General features: G+C 37.3%; 2 protein-coding genes across 2 annotated transcripts; both read right to left on the bottom strand.

The window, feature by feature from the left end:
• Positions 1–298: 298 nt before the first annotated feature.
• On the bottom strand, positions 299–9,783 carry KLHL41 (kelch like family member 41). Its single transcript, XM_068195820.1, has 6 exons — positions 6,877–9,783; positions 4,054–4,211; positions 3,856–3,963; positions 2,836–3,021; positions 2,148–2,294; positions 299–1,319 (listed from the first exon to the last, which is right to left on the bottom strand). The coding sequence occupies exons 1-6, from the start codon at positions 7,984–7,986 to the stop codon at positions 1,208–1,210; spliced, it is 1,821 nt and encodes a 606-aa protein (XP_068051921.1). The 5' UTR covers positions 7,987–9,783; the 3' UTR covers positions 299–1,207.
• A 38-nt stretch (positions 9,784–9,821) lies between these two features.
• On the bottom strand, positions 9,822–19,466 carry BBS5 (Bardet-Biedl syndrome 5). Its single transcript, XM_068195824.1, has 12 exons — positions 19,309–19,466; positions 18,098–18,180; positions 17,255–17,320; positions 16,378–16,427; positions 15,723–15,850; positions 14,679–14,814; positions 13,586–13,681; positions 13,029–13,091; positions 12,162–12,296; positions 11,967–12,050; positions 10,281–10,304; positions 9,822–10,166 (listed from the first exon to the last, which is right to left on the bottom strand). The coding sequence occupies exons 1-12, from the start codon at positions 19,368–19,370 to the stop codon at positions 10,065–10,067; spliced, it is 1,029 nt and encodes a 342-aa protein (XP_068051925.1). The 5' UTR covers positions 19,371–19,466; the 3' UTR covers positions 9,822–10,064.
• Positions 19,467–21,245: the final 1,779 nt, after the last annotated feature.

The following is a 21,245-nucleotide window of genomic DNA, read 5'->3' as shown; positions in this document are numbered from 1 at the left end:
TGTCTCAAAGGAAAGCAACGCAAGAGGTCATTTGATAGTTGGCATTGCTATTCAATCAAGTGTGGTGGCCTTCTTTTCCAGTTTAGATTGAAATTTATGAAATCCTTTAGATTGATGACACCCTCTTTATGCAATGGAGAAATCCTTTGAAGAGATACTCGACCAAAAAATGGTAAGCGAGCTCTGAAGGAAACTGAGTGCTCTATTTTGGGCAAAGGCTGTACTAAGAGATCTGTGTCCTGTCAGTATGATAGTGATGATGAGCTAATCACTAAAAAAAGACACCATCAAGTGATACTTTTATAGTTTTAAAAACAAAGTTTAATTGTTAAAAGTTTCAATGTCAAAATGCATCAACTCTATAGTAAATGAAAAAGTCCTCTCTGTCACAGATATTTGCTAAAGATAGTTCTTTTAGGACTTTTTCATGAATGCTTGTTATTGGCCTCAGATCTCTGAGAAAAACTTCCATAAAATATTTGCTTTGGAAATAAATATAAAAGCATTAAAAAAGTGGAAAATCCTTGTTACCAGAAGTCTAAACATAGTAGGTAAAATAGTAGAGCTAGTAGAGCTACTAACTTTATGAACTTCTCTACCCTCTCCTCTGTTTACTAGTATAGCTTTGGCTGAGACTGGCATTTATTAGGCCACATAATATTAAGCCACTTTTGTTTAAAACATTAAATTCGATTCCAAGCTAAATTATTTTTTGAGGTCTGTGATGAGAATATTTCCAAGATATTGCTGAAGAGTGAAGGATTTACATACATTACTAAAAGGGGAAATCTGGCCATACAAACTGCCAGTTAGAATAAAATTAGCTACCTATAGTTGTATTTAACTTAACAATTAATTCATGCACATTGTTTGGAGGACAAGCCACCAATACCTGGATTGTTTTGAGTGCAAGGAAGGCTAACTAGTGTTGTTTGCAATTTCACAGAGTGGAAAATTGAGTTCTTGCCAAAATCTTAATCTAATCACCATTAATTATAACCCTTTAGAAATTTAAACACTGGCAAAAATTCAGTGGTTGCTGGTTAGCTTGGAAGTATCTTAAGAAGTGGACATACAAATGAACTATTTGACAGTTCCCAGTATGACTAGTATGATGCTATAAAACTGTACAATTTGGGGACATTTTCATGCAACAAAACCAGAAGAGCCTATCAAAACTCCCTCACCATATCTTCCAGCATTTTGTTTACAGTTTGGATAACTTGAAGAGGTTTAAGCGCGTGGCCAGGCAGGAGGCTCCAGTGGCATATCGAATCTCTTTCAGTATGCCAACCCATTCTTTCTTCTCATCATCATACCTGCATTTAAAAAAAAAGTTAGAAAATAGCTTCTTTAAATTTGAGTTCGATGCTTCAGCACACATATGTGAAAAGGAGGATAGTCCACCTGTTGCAAAGGCTTGTAGCAACCATGTGTTGAAGGGTGTCACAAAAGGCTGCTTTTGTCCTCTACTCCAGAACAGAAAGATGCTCTTGCACACAAGCTATTCTTTTCCTGGTCCCTACAGCTTGTTGCAGACCTGTGTCATCCTTTAAAAAAGCCTCCTCCTTAAGCATCCCTTCTGAATTTCTTCAGATTCTTGCATATAAAGTTTGGGGGTTTTCCTTCCTACTGCCAGCCAAAGCTTCTGAATTTACATTAGCAACTAAGAGTTGCAGCAGAGATACAATGTCTCATCACTGCTGCTGTGATTAGCTCAAAAAAACCTAGAAGATAGGGACTTCTGATTCTCTTGGAACAGTTACTCATTTGACCATCAAGACATCAGTATGTACAGGTCTCTGTATACGCATGCTTTTCTGCATCACAGTGTCACAAAATAATTTTTTATTGGCAAGGCTAAACCTGCCAAGAGATGGCAATTTACTCTTCCAAAGAAGCTGAAGATCATGACTTGGACTGGTCAAATAATTAGTAGGTGGAAGTAGTCATTAGATATAAGGTCTCATGTTTATTTGTTACTTTCTGACAAACTTTTTTATCTGTCAACAAATGCTTTACAGCCTGTGCTATGGATAATTTTCAGAATTAAACATATTAAAAAATAGTGTTAGCCTCCAGTGTCTACAAACCTCAATTTTATATAAGACTTTTGACCAGGAAAGAGTGACTAAAATTAAACTTACTTCCATATGTCAGTGACTTCACTAGGTGCAAATTCTTTAGATTCAAGCTGAATCATTGCAAAGCCTCCAATAGCATACAAAGCTCCGCTTAAAGTGACTAAACTAATGGAACTTCTCTCTTGGGGAAATTCAGGCATTAGCTCCCATCTAAGGATCAAAAGAAAAAGTCAAGTTAAACACGTAAGAAATAGTGTAAACTGAATGCACTAAAATACTTCTCTGGGCAACAAATTCAGGTACCAAGACCATGGTTTAGTAAAAGGAAAAAAATCTGAGATTTATCAGCAGTAAGTTCCAGTGTCCATCCCCTCAGGGACTTCTGCAACTCTTAAGTGACACAGTGTTAAGACATCTCTTCTCATGGACAACTTCTTAGCGATTCCCCGATTGTTCAGTAATATGCTTCATACAGATATATTGTTCCCCAGTTATTCTCACTTCTCCCTAGAGTTTCCAAAATGCCTATTTATTTCAAATGGCATTAGCATAATAACTGGAGTGTGTGGGGGTACAGGAAAAATGTCTAGAGACCCACTCTGTAAACTGCTGCTGTTGCTGCCAAAGATGGGACTATAGACCAAATCAGTGGGAGTACAGTACCTGAACAGCTTTGTGACTCTTACCTCAGGGCTCCTAAAAGCCTAGATGATAAAACACTTTATTAAAATAGGTTGAATATTGCACTCACTTATTGGTGGTCAGATCAAAAGCTTCAACAGATGCAGTAAGGCCTTCCTCAGTGACACCACCTGCAATGACAATCTTGCCCTTATGGATGGCTGTTCCAAACATTGAACGAGGCACTTTCATTGGAGCCAGGTCTCTCCAATCTCCTTTCTTGGGATTGTACACAAATAATCTATTAGTGCATTTCCTGGGGAGCAAAAAGAAAACTGGTGATCGTTTCTAATGAACTTTTGACTTGTTCCAAGTACATCTAATTGAGGTAGACTGTATGGGTTTATCTGTACCACCTCTTCCCTCTCCTGGAGAATCCTTTCTTTTATCTACTCTGAGAATCCTTGCAATGTCTACAAAGCATTACTAACATCCATAGGACTAAATCAAATGTGGTTTACATTACACAGGGCAGCCATTTCACTGTACTTTTCAGGAGAAAGTCAATATCCTTTCCCAGCATATTGTATTTAGATGATTTGTAGAGGAATATATAGCAAAGGTTATTTAAAGGAAAGATTATGATGGTATTTTGGCTGTTATGACAAACTTTTATCTTAAATATCCCCTATAAAACACTTAAAAATTACCACTCCATGTTCAGTGTGAGTGAAAACTTTTATTTTTCTAATGTCATACCCAGTAAGCTATAACAGGTATCACAGGCCAGAAAATTGGAAAAACTAAGACTGTAATTCCAGGGCACCTAGGTATTTCTATCTGAAAGGAAAGAATACTTTCAGTGAAGGTCCTGATAGCTAATTTGTCTGCAGTGTAATTAAAATTTACCTTGGAAATAAGTATGGTTATTAAAATAGCAAGTTGGATTACAATTTATATGTAATTTACCTTATCACTAGAAAATATATCATATACACCATAATGTGTTCCCCTCTGCCAGACTGTTAGCAACCTTAATCCAGAGATGCAGAAATGGGAAACCCTCATTTCTGTGTGTGAGGACATATTATCTATTTAAGGACCAAGAAGATAATGTTATTAATTGTCATAAAAAGACTTAGAGACTCACTTATCATCAGTTTTTCCACCAAGACAATATATCAATCCATTGTTTGAGATAGTTGCATGGCCATATACTTTGATGGGCAGTTTTTTGATCTCACCCCATTTCATTGCCCTGGAACAAGAAGATCACTGTTAGGGTTTTTTCAACTAACAATGGGCCATCTATATGTCCTCAGTGGGCATAATTAAATTTGAAACATACACAGGGTCATAGCACAATACTGAATCTAGCGACTCCTCAGTGCGAAGGTCCTTGCCTGCTATTACATAGATCTTGTTGTCTGACTCTCCCAGCCCGAAGAGACACCTGGCTGACGGCAGTGGAGGAAGAGCAACCCACTCACCAGCAATGCTATCCAGCTGAAAGAGCATCAGAACAGGAAGGGTTAGGAAAGGCAAAGAAAAAAAATCCACACAATGAATATTGTTCCACAATTTATCTACTGGCACGCAGTGTCTCTCAACAGCAAATCTGTTTGCCTGAACAATGTGCCCTTCCCTCAGTGCAGCTAATGAATGATGTCTTCTACCCACCCATGCTTCATTGTGCTGAGATCTAGCAGAGTCAATTCCATGCAACTGTTTGTGTCTGCTCACCCTCACTGTTTCCTTGCCCTTTTATTAAGCTCTTCTTCCTTACACAAAAGGTCCCTCACTCTCGGTTCCCTATCATGTTGGAAAGAACAAGTGGTTCTTCTTCCTGCCCGAGGGAGCAGGCACTCCTGCAGTTCCACAGCTGTATGATTAGCTGGTTGTGCTCATCTCTACAGTGAGGTGCCAGACAGCTTACACGGTTCTTACTGATCAGGAGTCATCACATGGCAAATGGCACAGATGTTTCTTTTGCAATCCCTAAGGTAACAGATGTGTTTCATCACAAATACCTCAAAAGTTCATGAGATCTCTGAAGACACAAAAACCACATCACTCTTAAGCAAAATAGGAAATCACTGCACCTCCCTCGGCAATAATATTGATGCCATTTCTACTGTAGAATTCTCAGGGCTCTCTCAATTAATTAACATCCAGTATGCTGAAAACACCTAAAGAGAAGCAGAGGGCAGCAGTAGGAGGACAGATGGCAAAATAAACCAGGACTTTCCTAGAACTGTAGTGCTTATTTTTTCTTTTAATCTTAGAACTTGTGATTGAACCTGAATTACCTCTAACATTGAAAAAGAACTATTTTCTCAGACCTACTGCATATAGATTTGCTGGACATGGGTATAGGAAGGGAGGGTAATCTAAGAGTTTGTGTGAGTGTAAAGGCATTTGATAGAAAGTAAAAGAAAGTTCAGTCAAAATAAAGTTCAGGATTTAGTTTGGTGACATTCTTCTCCCAGAAGTAAGTTCCACAGTCAAGATTTCCATGCTAAATGCATCTCCTAAATTTGACAGACCACCCCTGTTGGACAGAAGGTTTTACTGCAACAGTGAAATGTAGTTCGTGGACATGGAGTTCCCCAGTAGCTGTATCTGGGTGGGGTAATGAGAAGATGTACCCCTCAGAGATCACAGCTTACTTCATAAGTCTTCAAGATGAGATATCTACTGCTGATAGGGCATCAACTTGTCATGCATTTTCGAGCCAGTGGCAGCCTTGTTTTCTCCCAGGTTGCAAGCTACCAAATACAATGCTTCACTGGTGGAAAAAGGAAGATCAGCAAGTGAAAATTGGTTTGGCACTGCATTAATATTTTGGAGAGAAAAACAGCCACATGGCTAATGCAGACAAGTATTGTAACTATAGGGAATAGCAGCAGTAAGCAAGCTTAAAGATGACAAGCAAACCAACATGATTTCAGGAAACGGATGTCAACATATAAAGTAGAATTTTGAAAACTTCATCTATTTTTAGTATCACTCGAGGTTTAGATTCTCAGAGGCCCCTTTCTAGTAGCCTGAGACTTATTCAGTTCTGGACTAAATACACATTACTACATCAATATGTTATTTCTATTGCAAGAATATTTCTCTAACAAGTTTTTCTCTTCAGTGATTAGTGTTTTACACCTACATAAGGAAATTAAACAGTGTTAGTCCCTCCCCTACAAAGACTTCCCTCTCATCAGCATAACAAATGTCTGAAACCAAATCTTTTATTGTGTGTGAAATGAGTGAGCCACACTCCTATAAAGAATATATGCATTTTTTAATATCTAAAGGCTTCAAAATTCTATCACTGCTTATTACTGTGCTTTATTTCATGTCGAAACAGGAGTTACTTTTACTCTTTTAGGCCAGTGTGCCTAAAGAGAGGACGTGGCCAGCAGCATATTGCATAATTCAGCACAAAATAGTCTAAATATACACCGAGGCATGTAGCTAAAAACACAACAGACTTAGTTTATGGTATAAGCACGACAAACTGCATTTTTGCTAATTTTGCTAAATACATTGTGAAGTTACAGTTAGTATTAATCAGCCTTATACAGATTTACAAAGATGTACAATTACACTCAGGTGAAACATGGTATTTAGGGTACTGACACTGACAGTTTGCCTCTAAATTACATATTTATATGGCCCTTAGGCTTTCAAATGTAGATATAACAAAAAGGACTTCTGCAATTTAGTGGCAGAAATTACACCTAAAATACACACATTACTGCTGTCATGAAAGTATTTCAGATGCAAAAAAGAAATACATCTCATCAGATCTAAACCAGCTAAAGCACTCTAACTTTCATCAGAGTTAATAAAAATATAAAAAAATTATTTTACAAAAATATTATTAGACCTAAATTTAGACATCTGTACAATGAAAAATCTGGGCCTTAATGAAAACCAGTGCCTAGACAGAATATACTAATACTTTTAATATTTTCTGAGATCTCACCAGGGGTTAATCTTGAAAAAGAAGATGCAAGGCCCTCAGTTTCATTTCTGTCTCAGACAAAAATAACTCTCTCTAGATACTTCTCTCCATCACCATACAAAGACACTAGACTTGCAGAGACTCAGAACACTTTTCAGTAACCCTTATAAGCACCTATTATTATACCAAAAATTATAAATCTTGTACCTGAAAGAAGTATGACTGGAAAGGCTGATCCTTGTTCTCCTCTTCCACATAGAGTCCTCCAACAATATAGACCTGATTTTGTTTGGTGACTATACTGGAATGATTTCTGGGAATCTGTTCTGCGAGGGCTGCTAGGTAGCATTCATTTTCAAGAGGATCATAAGCTACTGCAGCAGTGTCATTAACCAGAAGAATCAGGTCTTTGACGAACATGCCATGCCTGGGAAGGTCATTTAGATAGCCAGGCAGTAAATCTTCATCTCCTACATCGCCATTCACCTCCCCTTTGGTTGACTTTTCTGTGCTTTTGCTAGAGTCAGGCAGTTTTCCAGCAAAAGCATCCTTAATAATCTTAACTTTTTTCTGAAGATCTGAGTTGCTTTTAATTATATCATCTTTCTCAACCTGTTCTTTGAAATACTTTTCTGGCATTAGACGAAAACGTATGCAGTCGAAAATTTCCCCCAGGCTCTTTACTCTGTTCTCCTTGTCTGTTCGGACCCATCTCATTACTGCTTCAAATACCAGTTCTTCCTTCTCTACGTTTAAACTGTCAGGTGAAATAACTGAGATAAGTTCATGAGGGGCAAGCTGCATGAAGTCTTCTTCTTTGCAGATCTGCACAAAATGATCTGAAACAAAGTCACGGGCAGAAAATGCAAGTCTTGGGCAATCGAGCAGAACACCTAACCGAAGGATGGCCAGACAGTTACCAACAGCCAGCCTCTTCTGAAGGTAGGAGACGCACACAGTGAATACAGAAGGGATCTGAAAGCGGCTGGCCAAAGCAAAAATATCTTGCACATTAGAATCATTGAGATCAATACTTGCTGAATAAAGGTATTTGACAATCATATCCAGGATGTTGGGGTCAACATTATCTAGAACTACTTCCTTCTTTTTCTCTTCATTTTGCTCAGATAAGAAATACTCACGAAAATAAGGGCTACATGCCGACAGAATCAATCTGTGGCAGGGCAGGCTTCTGTCACCAGCTTTTAGAGAGCAATCTACAAACTTTTTCTCTTCAAGGAGTTCCTTGAGGCCATCCTGAAGGAGAGTGGATTGGTAAAGTCTGAGCTCTTCAGTGAGTTCCCTTTGGGAATCCATTTTTTGCAAACACTTGGGAAAGGGGAGGGAGTAGAAAGCTGTAGCTGTTGTCTGCCCAAAGGTTTCTCTGTAAAAAAGGCAGACCAATGTGCTTTTTGCCCTGCTTGAAGCCTCTGCAACTTAATCTCACTAGCTAAATATAGGTACATACTCTTACAGGTCGGAATTTGGGATGGACGGTTTGGAAAAACAGAGTTGCTCTTGCAGCTGTTAAAGACTGAAAGAAGCAACTGTTGCTCTTAGTCACTATGGTCAGGTTTTGCCATCATCCTCCACATTGAATCAGTAAGATTATGTGCAATGTAATAAATTATTTGACACGAGTAAGGACAGCAGAATCTGACCCTCAGTGAGACAGCTATGAGCAGGATTGCACAGATACATGTTACTAAATATTCTGAAACAGAAATATTATTAATCGAGTTGTCAGTTTTAACTGCTGTTCACTTTTTCCGAGTTGCTTAATACAGCTCATTGCTGCAGTCATAAGGCTAGTAAAAAACTCCATAACTTTGTACTGATTGCCCTTGCTCTAAGATTATTTTTATACATAATCATATCACATATACAACTTATTCAGATATTAAGGCCTTGAAATTTTGGGCTGCTTCTTAATATCCATTTGGTTTTAAACCAAACACTACTGTTTAAACATAAAATATGTGTTATTTCACATAAAGTTTTGCTTTCCAAAATAATTCAAATTGAAGTCTCCACCCATATGGTAAAATGTTCTTTGAATGTAATGGAAACAGGATCAAAATACAACTACTTGAATGCAAGATTTGAAACAATGTATAATATTATCAAAGTTTATTGAAGTAGTGACTGCTTTTCAATATAAGTAGTATTTCATTAAAATACATACTTTGAAAGATTTTCTACAAACACCAGTATTACATTCATACCACATTACTTTAACAGTCAGCTGCTGAAACAACAGCTGAGAGGACAGCTCATTTGACTTTTTCCATTTATAGAAAACGGCACAGAGGTTTTATCTCACTAGGAAACGTAACAGCTGTGTCTCCCTTTAAACAATAAATGACTCATTTCTCTGTAACACATAACATCATAAAAGGTTTCTAATGACTCACACACAGAATCTATTTGCATGTGCCCTGTTTTCTAGATCATTGCTTCAAAAAGTGCTCTAGCAAAAACAAACAAACAACAACTGTATGAGGATATCTGGATTACTAATTAAATACTTGGAATAATACATGCTGAACATTTAGCAAAATTATGACATATGAAAGCTATTATTTGGAACAGAATTGCTTTTGCTTAAAGCTATCAATAACACAGCCAATGTGCCTACATACAAAATGTTCTATGTATGATGGTATTTCTGTGTTGCAAATCATTAAAAAAGTTATGGAAATTTAATTCAAACATAATCATTATGGGAAAGTATATCACTCTGTACAAATAAATGAATACTTGAAATTGAGCATCAAACTGCATTCCTCACATTGCCCTGTCTCAGACAGTGATCTCCATGTGCAGAAAAAGAGGAAGCTTCTTTTTCTGACAGAGTGCTGTGTAAAATGACAAGCGGTGCCTGGTCCTGGCAGCCAAAGGGCAATACATAACCACAGAAGCCATGAAGTTATAAAAAATAATGGTGGCTACCAGCCATAAAATGGTGTCTGAAACACCATGGCCGAATTTGTGTTGTCAGGGGAGGGAGAAAGAGGACAATCCTGAAAACAGGGAGGTTACAAATGTGTCAAATGGCACTCCCAGGTGCTCCCAGTCTGAAGGGCAGAGGGAATTCGCAGGTCAGTAGAGCCGTGACCGGGGCCTGCAGCCCCACCGTCTGCCTCAGAGGCCCTCCTCCCACTGCGAGGACAGGCACACAGAAAATGCAAAGCTCTTAAGCATGCAAGGTTTTTGAGTAACCTTTCTTTGATGACATAGCCTGAGGGCTCGTTATATAATATTTGCCTGCTCTTTAGCTTTGGCATGTTCTTTCTCTGCTACTCCGATATTTCTGAATTATCTTCTACAGATTTAAATGCAGCAAGAACCGAGAGTTTTTCCCTGCTAAGGAAGCAAACATGTGCCAATCTAAATTAGGTCATTACTTCCCAGAGTCCCTGGAGTGTGAATCCATCCTTTAGCTTCTCTATTGCAAGTCCCAGTTCTTCTGAAAAAACAGGCTCCCGATCATGTTGCTTTTTGAATACATGACATATGAGAGAAAATAAAATAAAGCAGAAGGTACTTATTAATTTCATTATCCTATTTTATCAACATGAATTTGATAGTATGAAAGAGTATCTCCTTACCTTATTTTCATCAGCAAAGTAAGCCTGCAAAGGAAAACAAAAAAGAACCTTGAAAACAGAAGTCTATAAACCACATCTGGTAATAATTCCTTGGGGTCAAAACTGTATTGGGTAGGTCTTCCACAAGAATCCAGTCTATATGGGTTTTACTTCTATGTTAAAATAATTTACAAAAGGGTTCTAACAGGAATTTCTGTTTTGGATAACAGATTAGGTACCACTGGATTATGGTATTTTGCATTAAACACCAACCTTTGAAATTTCCATCATAATAAAGACTTTTTCAATGGCATCATTTTTCTATTACCTTTGTTACACTGACAAACACTTTATAGAGAATGTTAATATGAACACAAACTGACAGCTTCCTGGTATTTTTTTGCCTCATGTGCAGCAGCTTTTACTATTCAACATCAAAAACTAGCTTAAAATGTACAATATCAAAATTCAGTTGACATCATACTCAATCTAAGAAAAGAACATAGAGTAATAGAACAACTCCATAAACAGAGATGTGGGAAAGAGATACCATCTTTCCTATTCTGTGTGGGTGGAAATTAAGGTGCAAACTCTTAGGGATATCAGAGCTCCAAAAATATCCACACTCTAGAAATCTCTGGACCAGTATGTTCTAGATCTTATTTACCAAAAACAGCCCGGTCTTGCTTCAGCTGCCCCTGTGGACTGGTGTGGCGCAGCCAAGAAAGTGCGTTCCTGCAGCATCAAGTATTGTGCAATATTGGTGTGCAGCCACTCCTTGGGTCCTGGGCAACCTGTGTCTCTACAGCAACAACCTTCTAATCATTTTCAGCTTCCAATTTTTGTTTGAGAATATACAAAGCACAGTTATTTAATTCAGGTGACAAAGGCACCAACAGAGCAAACAGATCTCCATTTAAGGAGAAGTTATGTCTTCAAATATGCTGAAGACTGAATAAAAATGTGCAAAAATGAAAAGAAATCAGTTTAAAAGCTAGGAAAGAAGGAAAGGAAATAAAAAACAAGAGCTTATCTGTGTTAATAAGAGGCTGCAAAATTAAAAGGAATGGAAATAACATGCATGCTAGGCCTGTTAATTTACCAAATTTCAGAGACTGGCCAATGCATCAAGGCTAACACTTGAAAACATGTGCCATCTACCCTTGCAGTCAATCATGGAACCAAGTGTTACTGGGTTGCATAAGTTTGGAAATTCATTGAAAGAGGGTAAATCAACCAACCTAATGCATTTTAAAGTAAATTTTCCCAAAATACTGGGAGACATAATAATGTGAAATTATTGCTGCCTTTCTATAAATATTCCAAGTTTGAATCTTAGATGAATGTTGAGCATACAGATATCACTACCTATTCATCTGCTTTAAGAGAAGGCAAATTATTGTTTTAATATAATGTATCTGATTATATTGCACTGCTGATTTTCAAGCTATTCCCGATTTTAATGTGTTGAGAAACTACACAACCATTCTTTTAAATATCTACTACTATTTATTATGAATAACAGTTTGTTCTTAAATTAAAAATTCATATACAGAATAAATTCCTGTAATAATCAGGATGTTTTAAATATAGAAAGTACAGTTGCAGCATATCTTTAACAGAGGATTACAGCTGTACATTGCTTAAATCTGAATAATCAAACAAGAATAATTCTATTTTTCTGGGTTTTTTTGAGGAGCTTCTTACCACAAAAGCATCTGTATGTTCATCAGCTTCTATTTCCACATCATCTGGGACCTGCTCCACTGTTAGATCTTCAAGGGGTTGAGGCTGCAAATTATAACACTGTAGTAAGTAAATTGACATATCTACTATGTTTTATATATTTTTGTTATTGTTAACACAGTATTGTATCTAATTTAAAATAAATAAATGGAGTACCTTTTCTTCCATTTCATAATCCACTCCAAATATAGGATTAGCTGAATAAACTTTGTGAAGTGAATTAATCTCCTTCACTGCCTCCTGTAGTTTCTCTACAGGGTCTATTTTAAAACCAAGTACATATCCTCCACTCTATATAACAGAGAAAAAAGACAACATCTGTTTGTTAATCTTATTTTTTAAACTATTTTTTCTCCTTGATATTGATTTCCAGTTTAATGATAGCAATTTTCAGCTTGCTGAGAAAACTTGAATCATGGGTGAAATAAAAACAATGACAATGCTTCTCTATGAGGTAGATAAATATATAAGCTTTTAACCATTAGCCCATTATATAAAAGGGGAACAAACTCCTTATACAGAAAACCACAAGCAAACAAGGGTGGGACAAATTCAGAAGTGATATTAATGATTTATTCCCCGCCACTAAGCAAATGTTGAGTCTGTTAGGTCTTGATGCTGTTATTAAAGAAGGTTTCAGATACATAGAAATAATGAAAAAGTTTTAAAAGAGTGGTCTTAACTAAGTACAGAATTATTTAGACCCCAAAGACAATCTGTCAGAAGACAGTGTATTTGACAGTTACAAGCTAGTCATGCTGGCCTATTGTTGCTTTGCTTAGAGAAACCCTAACTCCCGATAGCCATATTGACCATAACATACGCTTAAAGCAGTGCAAAGAGAACATTCTTAAAGTTTTCAAAAGGCCACACAGAAGAAATGCTCTATGTAACTTAAAGGTAGACCCACGACATTTCAGAATTAGATAAATATTGTATATAAAAATATTGCATCTAGAGAAATATTGTATATATGTGTAATAAAAATGTAATCAATAGAAAAAGGCTAATAAAGCTTCTTACCTGCTGAGAACTTTCTATCACAAGTGCCAAGCCAAACTTTGAGTCTCTCATTTTTATTGAACGCTAATGATAAAGAGGTATAACACTGTTAACATTTTTCTAATTACTGGATAAAAATCTCATTGTTTCAGTTTACTTTTTTACAGTGTAATAATTACAATTACTGGCTCAGGAAACTTGGCTACCAGCTTTCCCTCCCATTTACCATTACAAATCTGAACCCCTTAAACCTCAGAGAAAAGTGTTTTATTGTAAGTGGTAACAGTGGTAACACTAAATTTCTGAACATCAGGTTCACAGATCATTAATCTCAGTGTATGTAAGGCAGCATGAGGCATCAGTGTAAATATTAAAAAGTTTGAAATACAAGCCATTTTCAACACCTGTACCTGCCCAGGAAATCTGAACAGAAAATATACCCTGTGGTTGATGCTGACAAGACTAAATTCCTCTCTGAATGAGGAACATGAAATAAAATTCTGGTAAGCTGGGATTTTTAATCAAAGACTTGAGCATATGCTGTTTCATTTTGAAAATGGTTGTTGTAAGATACTTACAATTTGTAGATATGGTATGCTGACATTAAAGCTGTCATTCATATTTGCATGCCAAACTATTCTCACATTAGTAATAAAAAATGTTCCCAAATTTCCCTATTAAAGAAAAGTTATGTTAGAATTGCTTTAAGTACAGAGCTTTTTTTCCCAAATATGATGATTACTGCTATCCATTTAAATATAAACAAGGTACAGCTTCATATTTTATTCACTAAAAGCCTGATTCTTCCCTACCAAACCCAGTTGAAATGTTTCTATTGATTGCAAGGAAGCAGGATCCAATCCTTAAAAGCTACCAGAACCTGAGTAATGAAAATAGCTGTGAGTACCTACTACTGCAGCAAAGCTGGATCAAGTCACAGCCCAGCCAACCTCATGGGAATACATGAAACATCTGAGAGTGTTATTAACTGTACAGATCTGGAATTGGCATAAAGCGTAAGTATAAAGGCATGTGGGTTAAACTTAGGTAACTGAGGAGATGTGTGCCAAGGGAATGTAGAGGAAAGAACTTTTTAGCTTGTCAGAGTGGATCATATTTCTATTCTGGACTAAAATTGCACAGACAGAAATCAGCTTCTGTTTTGTTTCACTGCTCTGGGAAATGCTTGCAACTAGTGCCCTGTAAAATAATAAATGTTTTCTATTTTTCTCTCAAAGTTTTTATTTATTTTAAGACACAGAATCCCTTCCAGTATTTTCAATTTTCATTAATCAAAAGACAATATAATCTTACTACTGTTTAGTCAAAGCTGCATGTAAACACACAAATATTCAGCAGAGTACTTCAGAAACATGATTTTCTTTCAGTATCATACAAAGCTTTAGACTCCTAAATATATCTTTATAATAAAAATTGTGTATCTAGTTCCTTGCATATTAGACAGGTCATGTAGACTTCAGGTTACCAAAAGGAGATTTTGTTGTAGTGAGTAGCAAACATATGGGATCAGTTTCTCTGCAAACATCAGCTGATGAACAGCTTTAAGGGTAATTCCTCAGAGGTTACAAAACTATAGGAGTACAATTGCTAGATGAAAGCTGTAACATTTTAACTTTTCTGTAGTCAATGTATTTGGATTCGTTACTTTACCTGGTCACTTGATAAATTCCAAACTCCATTGACTTTATCATATATTTGCTCTTGTGGTAACAATCTCAGTTGCTTGTTTTGAATCAATGCACTTCTCAGCTTCAGATCACGATACATTTTGGAAGTTTCATAAGCTCTGCAAAAAATATAAAATACATATTAGCTCATAGTTCCACTATTCTATTATCTTTACCTTTTATTTCAGAACAGATATGAAATGTATATTTTCAGCTTTCCTTATCATCACATTGCACAAAAGTGAGAGTACTATTAAAACTTTTTCAACATAATTAAGTATATTTGTATAAATATACTTAATTATATATAAATAAGTATAAGCTTTTCTTAATGAAATTGTCTTTAAACTTGAAACAGGTTTTTAATGACTTTTTGATCTCCTGTAATGTTCATGTCTATACCATTTTTTCCTTTTCCTTAAGACAGTCATCACCCAGCCTCTATTGCAAAGCATAAGTTCTCTGGGTCCCATGATATAAACAGCATGGACATGAACAATCCTTTATTTTTCAGTGCCAGTTAAATCACAAACATCCAATATATATGTCAGTATTCCATAGCTCTTAAATAGACACCCATGGTAATGTATTATGCACACATTCATTCAGATGACTTGTCTTTAGTGGGGAAGCATACAGTGTTTTGTAGTCGATGAAGAGTTCTGACCAGGATTTAACTCTTCATTTCCTTTACATGGTCTGAAATTACAGGAAATTATTGCAGACAGAAACTGTAGCTAGAAAATGCACACTGAAATTTGCTCCTTTATAGTCTTATTTGTTCAGATAGTTTATACACATGAGGTGTAAAAATTGTGATCAATAACTAGTATAGATACACATTAATTTTCATTATGTGCAGCTATCTACTAACATTTGTGATCATTCTCCCCCTTCCTTCCAGAGATTGTTCTCTTTGGGGAAACTTTTCTAAATGTTGAATATGGACAGTTATATACTGTGTCTATCAGCAGTTGTAATGCCCCGTATTTGAGTCCTTGATCAAACACTATTTTCAGTACACTACCTGTGCACAGCAATAACTGAAGTGAAGAGTCTGGGACTTCCAGGAACAACATTGGTAAATATGAACTCAAAGCGAGTATTATTACATTTAGTCAATATATACAGAGCTTCTGTCTGCCCTCGTAATTTCTGTAAGGAAAAAATGGAATTTTACATTTTGGCAATATAGCAGCTTGATCGTACAAATAATAAATAACATTCAGATATTGTCTAAATTATTGTTTTAAACAGTGTTTATGGAGATGTAATCCTGATTCTACCACTAATCTACTGCTGTCTTCAACTGAACGTATTTTTCTTTTTGACCAACTAGCAGTTCCATCAATAGCAAAACTAATGCAGCCTGCCTGATCTACATTTGCAAAATCATGACTGAAACTGTATTTTTGGTTTCGTTATCATATGGTTGCTAAGGTAATCTACACAATCTTCCTCCTAGTTCTTTGTGGCAAGTCAAACCAATAGCTTCACAGTTGCATGCAATTCCATTCAGGCTATTTATTTGAGAGCTCTCCACTTTAAAAACAAAACTTTCGTTACTATTCTTTTCTGTTCTTGTAAGTAAACTTTCAGATTATTGCTGATATAGTGCAGTAAGTATAAACAACTAACTACAGCTTCTTTTATTATTTTTACAAGTATTTTTTGGAACTTACTGAGTTGGCAGTTCTTGTAGTTATATTTATAACACAGTTGTAACCGACAGCTTAAAAGTCAAGGGAGAAAAAAACATTGTTTTGAGAACAAGAAAAATAACAGTCAAAGTTACAAAGTATATTACTGAATTTCTAGCACAGCTTTGGACGCTATTTGTGAGAATTACACTTTTTGGTTAATATTCCGGGTCTTCATCACAAACCTGAAGGTTAATTTAAGCTAGAAAGGATCTTGGAAGGTTCTTTGGTCAAGTGCTGTTCTCAAATCTGGACCAACTCTGGCTGCTCAGTGTACCATCCAATCCAAGAAATATTTCCACAGAATGGGATTCCACACTGAGCACTGGAAATAATTTGCGTACAAAGTAATTGCATCCTGCCCCTATTTCAGCACTTTAAATTAAATATGAGCAAACCTCTAACTGCTCATACAGTTTTAACTCATACCGTTAAAATGAGAAACCTATCCAGAGTTTACAATACTAAAACTGGAAAGGCAGGTACTTGTGGGGAATAAATAGAGAAATGCAGAATGTGAATAAACAGGAGGCAACAAGAGCTACAAGTAAAGCAATGTATGATAAAACTCAAACTTTTTTTCTACAAAACCACATGAATCCCACATCACCCAAATGAGAAATATGTCTGAAGAACTTTTCAACTTCTTTTCTGAGAAATTAACATAGAATATTGACTATTACTATTTTGCTATGAATTACCATCTCAGTTCCTATATTATAAAGAGATTCATTAGTAACAGTTTATTTCAGACTTTACAGAGCAACATAGCTATCTATACTTCAGCATTCTATACTGAAATCAATACTTTGTGAAGGAATAGCATGCCACCACAAAGGAAACAAAAGGTAATACTTACAGAGGTTGACTCTGGGCAATGACAGTGAGCGCCAAATGATCCTCAAGTTTGTCACAAGCAGCCTGCCTGGAGATAAAGAGTGTAGCTATTTTTAATCAAAATAAATTCCATTAAATGAAATACTCTGAAAAAACAGGATATTCCTTCCCCTTGACAGGAAAAAGAAGAAAAGCACAGGACAGCCCACCAGAAAAAAAACACTTAAATGCTTAAAATGTTAGCAGAGAAAATCCAACAAGGAACAAATTAAACAACCTCTAATATATACCAGCATTCCTCAAAATCAAACTAAGAACAGTTATTGACTCCAATACAGATGCTTACAATAAAAATGTAGACACAATTAGTGCAGGACTGCTCTGGGGAGGAGAAGGGGAAGACAGTGAGCTAACTATTACAGCAGTATTCATGAAAAACCTCACCCCTTTGCCATATGCAAATTTATTCCATTCTGGACCCTGCAGAGCAGCACATCCAACCCCCTTGAAGGGTCATCTCAGCATGCTGGCAGCTTTAGCCCCTACCCATTACATATTCCTTACTGACTCACTTAAAAACAGGGTGGGGCAAACTAAGCATTAAAGAGGACTACAGCAGAACAGCACCACGCTGTTTATAAATAGATTATTCCTACAAGGCTTTCAATTCTAAGCAAATTCTGAGACAAGAATCACCTTCCTACAACTTTAAGAAAACATTCCAAGGCAGATCTGAGAAATAGGCAGGATCTCTTCTGTGCAACAGAGTACCGATACAGAGTTCAACGGCAATCTGACAGGGCTTTCACAAACCTACACGGGTAAAAGAGTAGAAAGTTTACATGTTCCCTGAGTATGCAGTTACCTCTGTCTCCATTGTTTCCTTTGGTATCTTCAACAGACTCTAAGCAGTCTATAAGGACCTCTCCAGGTCTCATTTTCATTTGTCTAAAAAAAAGGAAATATAATTTTATTTATCTTCCAAAAATAAGGCCATTTTTATTTCCCCGCTTCGCTTTCCTCACTTTTCTGCTCAGTACATCATGCAATGAAAAATCCACACATGCACACAAATCAACTTTACAAACCTGAAATTATCACTACATCTCACAGATGAAAATATTAGTATCTTTATTATAAACTTATATCTTTATTATAAACTTATAAATAAATAAATAATTATGTAGCAAGTGTAACTATGAAAACTATACCCCAAAATAAGGACAAAGTGTGTGAAAAATGGAGGAAAAAGCAAAAAAAAAAAACCCACTTGCATTCACGTAATTTTTAGGGGACAGAGTTTATTGCCTCTTGATGTAGATTCAGGTCATAAGGAGTGGAGCTAGGCTGAGGAAAGAACAGATGCCAGCAAAAGAAAAATCAGATGTATAAAGATATGTGAAATGCTCTGTTAAATGTTCCACACAGGGTGTGGTTTGGGTTTTTGTTTGGGTTTTTGTTTGGTTGTTTTTTTTTGGTGAAGTCTTCTATTTATTTGTTTATATTATTATTTTGCTTTATTTAATTTATCTAACCACTTAATTACAAAACAACCAATGCAGAGTGAACTTTTGCTGTATTTTAGTCGTACTGTCAAAAGCAGCCAAAACTCTTCATGTATGGCATGACAGAAACAAAACGTATTATTAAGACGCGAATTTCGTGAAATGCTGCACAGCCGGCGCCCCGTTCCCTGAGGGTGCCAAGTCCTGGTAACCATGAGTGCCACCGTCCCCGCAGACACACGCCTTCAGCTTGGCTGTACTTCTCAGTGCTAGAAAAGCTCAGCTGGGAAAAGTATACACCCTTCCCTCAATCCTCCAGTGTCCAACAGTTTGGTTTTTTTCTCCTTATAGACTGGAAAGGGTGCGCGGACCCCACCCAGCACGCACTGACCGCCCCTCTCCGCCCCGCTCCGCCAGGTGAAGTGGCGCTCCCGGCACACGCCGGGGCGCTCCCGCCGTGCTCCGCGCCGATGCCAGCGGTCGGCCTCAGCCTGCGCTGCGGAGGCGGCGCTCAGCCAGGCCCGAGAGCGCCGCTGCGAGGGCAGGGCCGGTTCGGGACACGGACACTCACTGCGGGGAGATGTCGAAGCGGACATCCCTGTCCTCCCACAGCACGTCCAGCACCCCGCTCATGGCCGCCACGCGCCCCGACGAGTCCGCGCGCCGCCCTGGCAACGGGGTTGGGGGTGGACGGGTGGTGTCTCGCGCTCCCGCGACGGCCGGGATTGGCTGCGGCGCCGCACGCGGGGAGCGCGCGCGCACTCGCGCCCGCCCTGGCTCCTCCCCCGGCCCGGCTGAGGGGGCTGAAGCGCAAAACGTGAGGGACCCGCGCGTTCTCGGTAACGCAGCCTTGAGCCCTGGGGATTTGCGGGGCTGGGTGTTTGTTTGGTGGTTTGGGGTTTATTTTAAAATAGATGAGGAGTGCCATTTTTAATTTGGAATGACTTGAAAACAGTATTAAAATGTTAATTGCAGTGCCCTACCACTTTCAAGTTAAAAAAAAATACTCTGAATAAGAATCATAAGAAAAAAACTTGTCCTTTGGTAGTTCTTTCCCTAAAGCTCGTCCGTGGGTTGGCGAGGACGCCGTTGCACCCCTCCGGAAATGGACACCAGCGCCGGGCGGGAAGCGCCCCGTCCTCTCCCTGGCCCGGTCAGGAGAGGCACTGAGCGTTCTGGAAGCACAAAGGGTGGACGGTGTTTTAGTTGAGGCCAAACTCCGCTTTTTGTTGATATGCTTGAAGTTACCATTTGCTCGGGGGAAAAAAAAAAACCCACAAACCACACAAATCCAACTAAAAACGATCAACGAGTTTCATGTACGTGAGTGTGTAATCTGAGATGTTTGGCCTTGTTAAGGGCTGTGGCAGAAATCCGGTTATGTTACCAGAAACGCGTGACACGGTGAATGTCATTTAGCTGTGAGGTAAGTTTTTAGTCCTGTAAATGTACCATTATCCATTTTCTGTCCTGGCAGTAAAACCAAAAATCTTTAATTGGAAATAAGCTTTAAAGTATATTAAATAACAGGAAATACGACATATACAGGCAGACATAAATGTAAAAAGCAATGTCACAATGGCAGGCAATAAACTGTGCTGTTCTTAATGTTTTAAACATAAGTTTAAATATTTAACTAAACAAGATGAAGATATTAATGCATTTAAATACATTAATAAATGCATATAAAAATTAGACTTGGCTTTCAGAAGCCACACATTGGAAGGACCATTTTAGACATGAACTAACCCAACACAGTAATGCCAGTTACTGGTATATTCACTCATAGAAATCAGTGGATGCGTTTTAACTGTAATTGTCGTGGATCTTGGCTAGCTAATACAAACTGAGGAGAGTTCACTGAAAAAAAAAGGATGAAATGTACCTGTGATGTGCTTAGGAAAGGTAGGTAACTAAACCACCTCCCTGTCTTGTGACCCAGGGAGCACATAGTCCACAAGTTGATGCATTTGTTATATTTATCTGTTTTAAGTAGTACTCTGCATGGAATTTGGAAGTTGATTTCTTGTTCTTTAAATAGTAAAATACTATTTGTGAGAATAGTTTTGCTTAAAGGAAGTGAAATTTTCATTGCAGAATCCATGCCAAATACCAAATTTCCGTAACAAAGGGAAAAGAACTTACATAATGACATAATTGGTTTCCAAAGCAATATATGTAGTTTAAAATAAGGACTAGTTAGTGATTGTACAATGGTAATATTTAAAGATCTAGCTGAAAGAAGGGCAACTGCTATGGCGAATGCTACACTGTTCTTACTATAACTGAGTAAAAAAGGAAATTTTGTACTCTTGATACTGTTGAAAATTTGCTATTTTGTTATAATCTCTATTTCTTATAATAAATGCTAAAAGTATTTAAGTATGCTTGCATTAGATAACCATTTTTTTTAGTTAGTGGGCATATGACTTCATAATGTTAGCATTCTGTAAATTATTTGGTTTGATTTTACCAAATGGATAATTGGTAAAAAAGCCAATCAATCAA

Source organism: Anomalospiza imberbis, chromosome 7 (genome assembly GCF_031753505.1).
Source record: "Anomalospiza imberbis isolate Cuckoo-Finch-1a 21T00152 chromosome 7, ASM3175350v1, whole genome shotgun sequence".
Classification (NCBI taxonomy): Eukaryota; Metazoa; Chordata; class Aves; order Passeriformes; family Viduidae; genus Anomalospiza; species Anomalospiza imberbis.
The sequence above is the reverse complement of the archived record's forward strand: the minus strand, read 5'-3'. Positions and strand labels throughout refer to the sequence as shown.

Bases quoted from the DNA above. Each gene is read 5' to 3' on its own strand.
- KLHL41 (XM_068195820.1), bottom strand. From the start codon at position 7,986: ATGGATTCCCAAAGGGAACTCACTGAAGAGCTCAGACTTTACCAATCC. The intron at 3,964-4,053 runs GTATGTTTCAAA...TTCTTGTTCCAG, and splicing joins GTATTGTGCTATGACCCTGT to GGCAATGAAATGGGGTGAGA. The intron at 1,320-2,147 runs GTAAGTTTAATT...TTTTAAATGCAG, and splicing joins GAAGTCACTGACATATGGAA to GTATGATGATGAGAAGAAAG.
- BBS5 (XM_068195824.1), bottom strand. From the start codon at position 19,370: ATGAGCGGGGTGCTGGACGTGCTGTGGGAGGACAGGGATGTCCGCTTC. The intron at 15,851-16,377 runs GTAAGTTCCAAA...TTTTCCTTACAG, and splicing joins CTACAAGAACTGCCAACTCA to AAATTACGAGGGCAGACAGA. The intron at 12,297-13,028 runs GTAAGAAGCTTT...TCTGTTATATAG, and splicing joins TGATAGAAAGTTCTCAGCAG to AGTGGAGGATATGTACTTGG.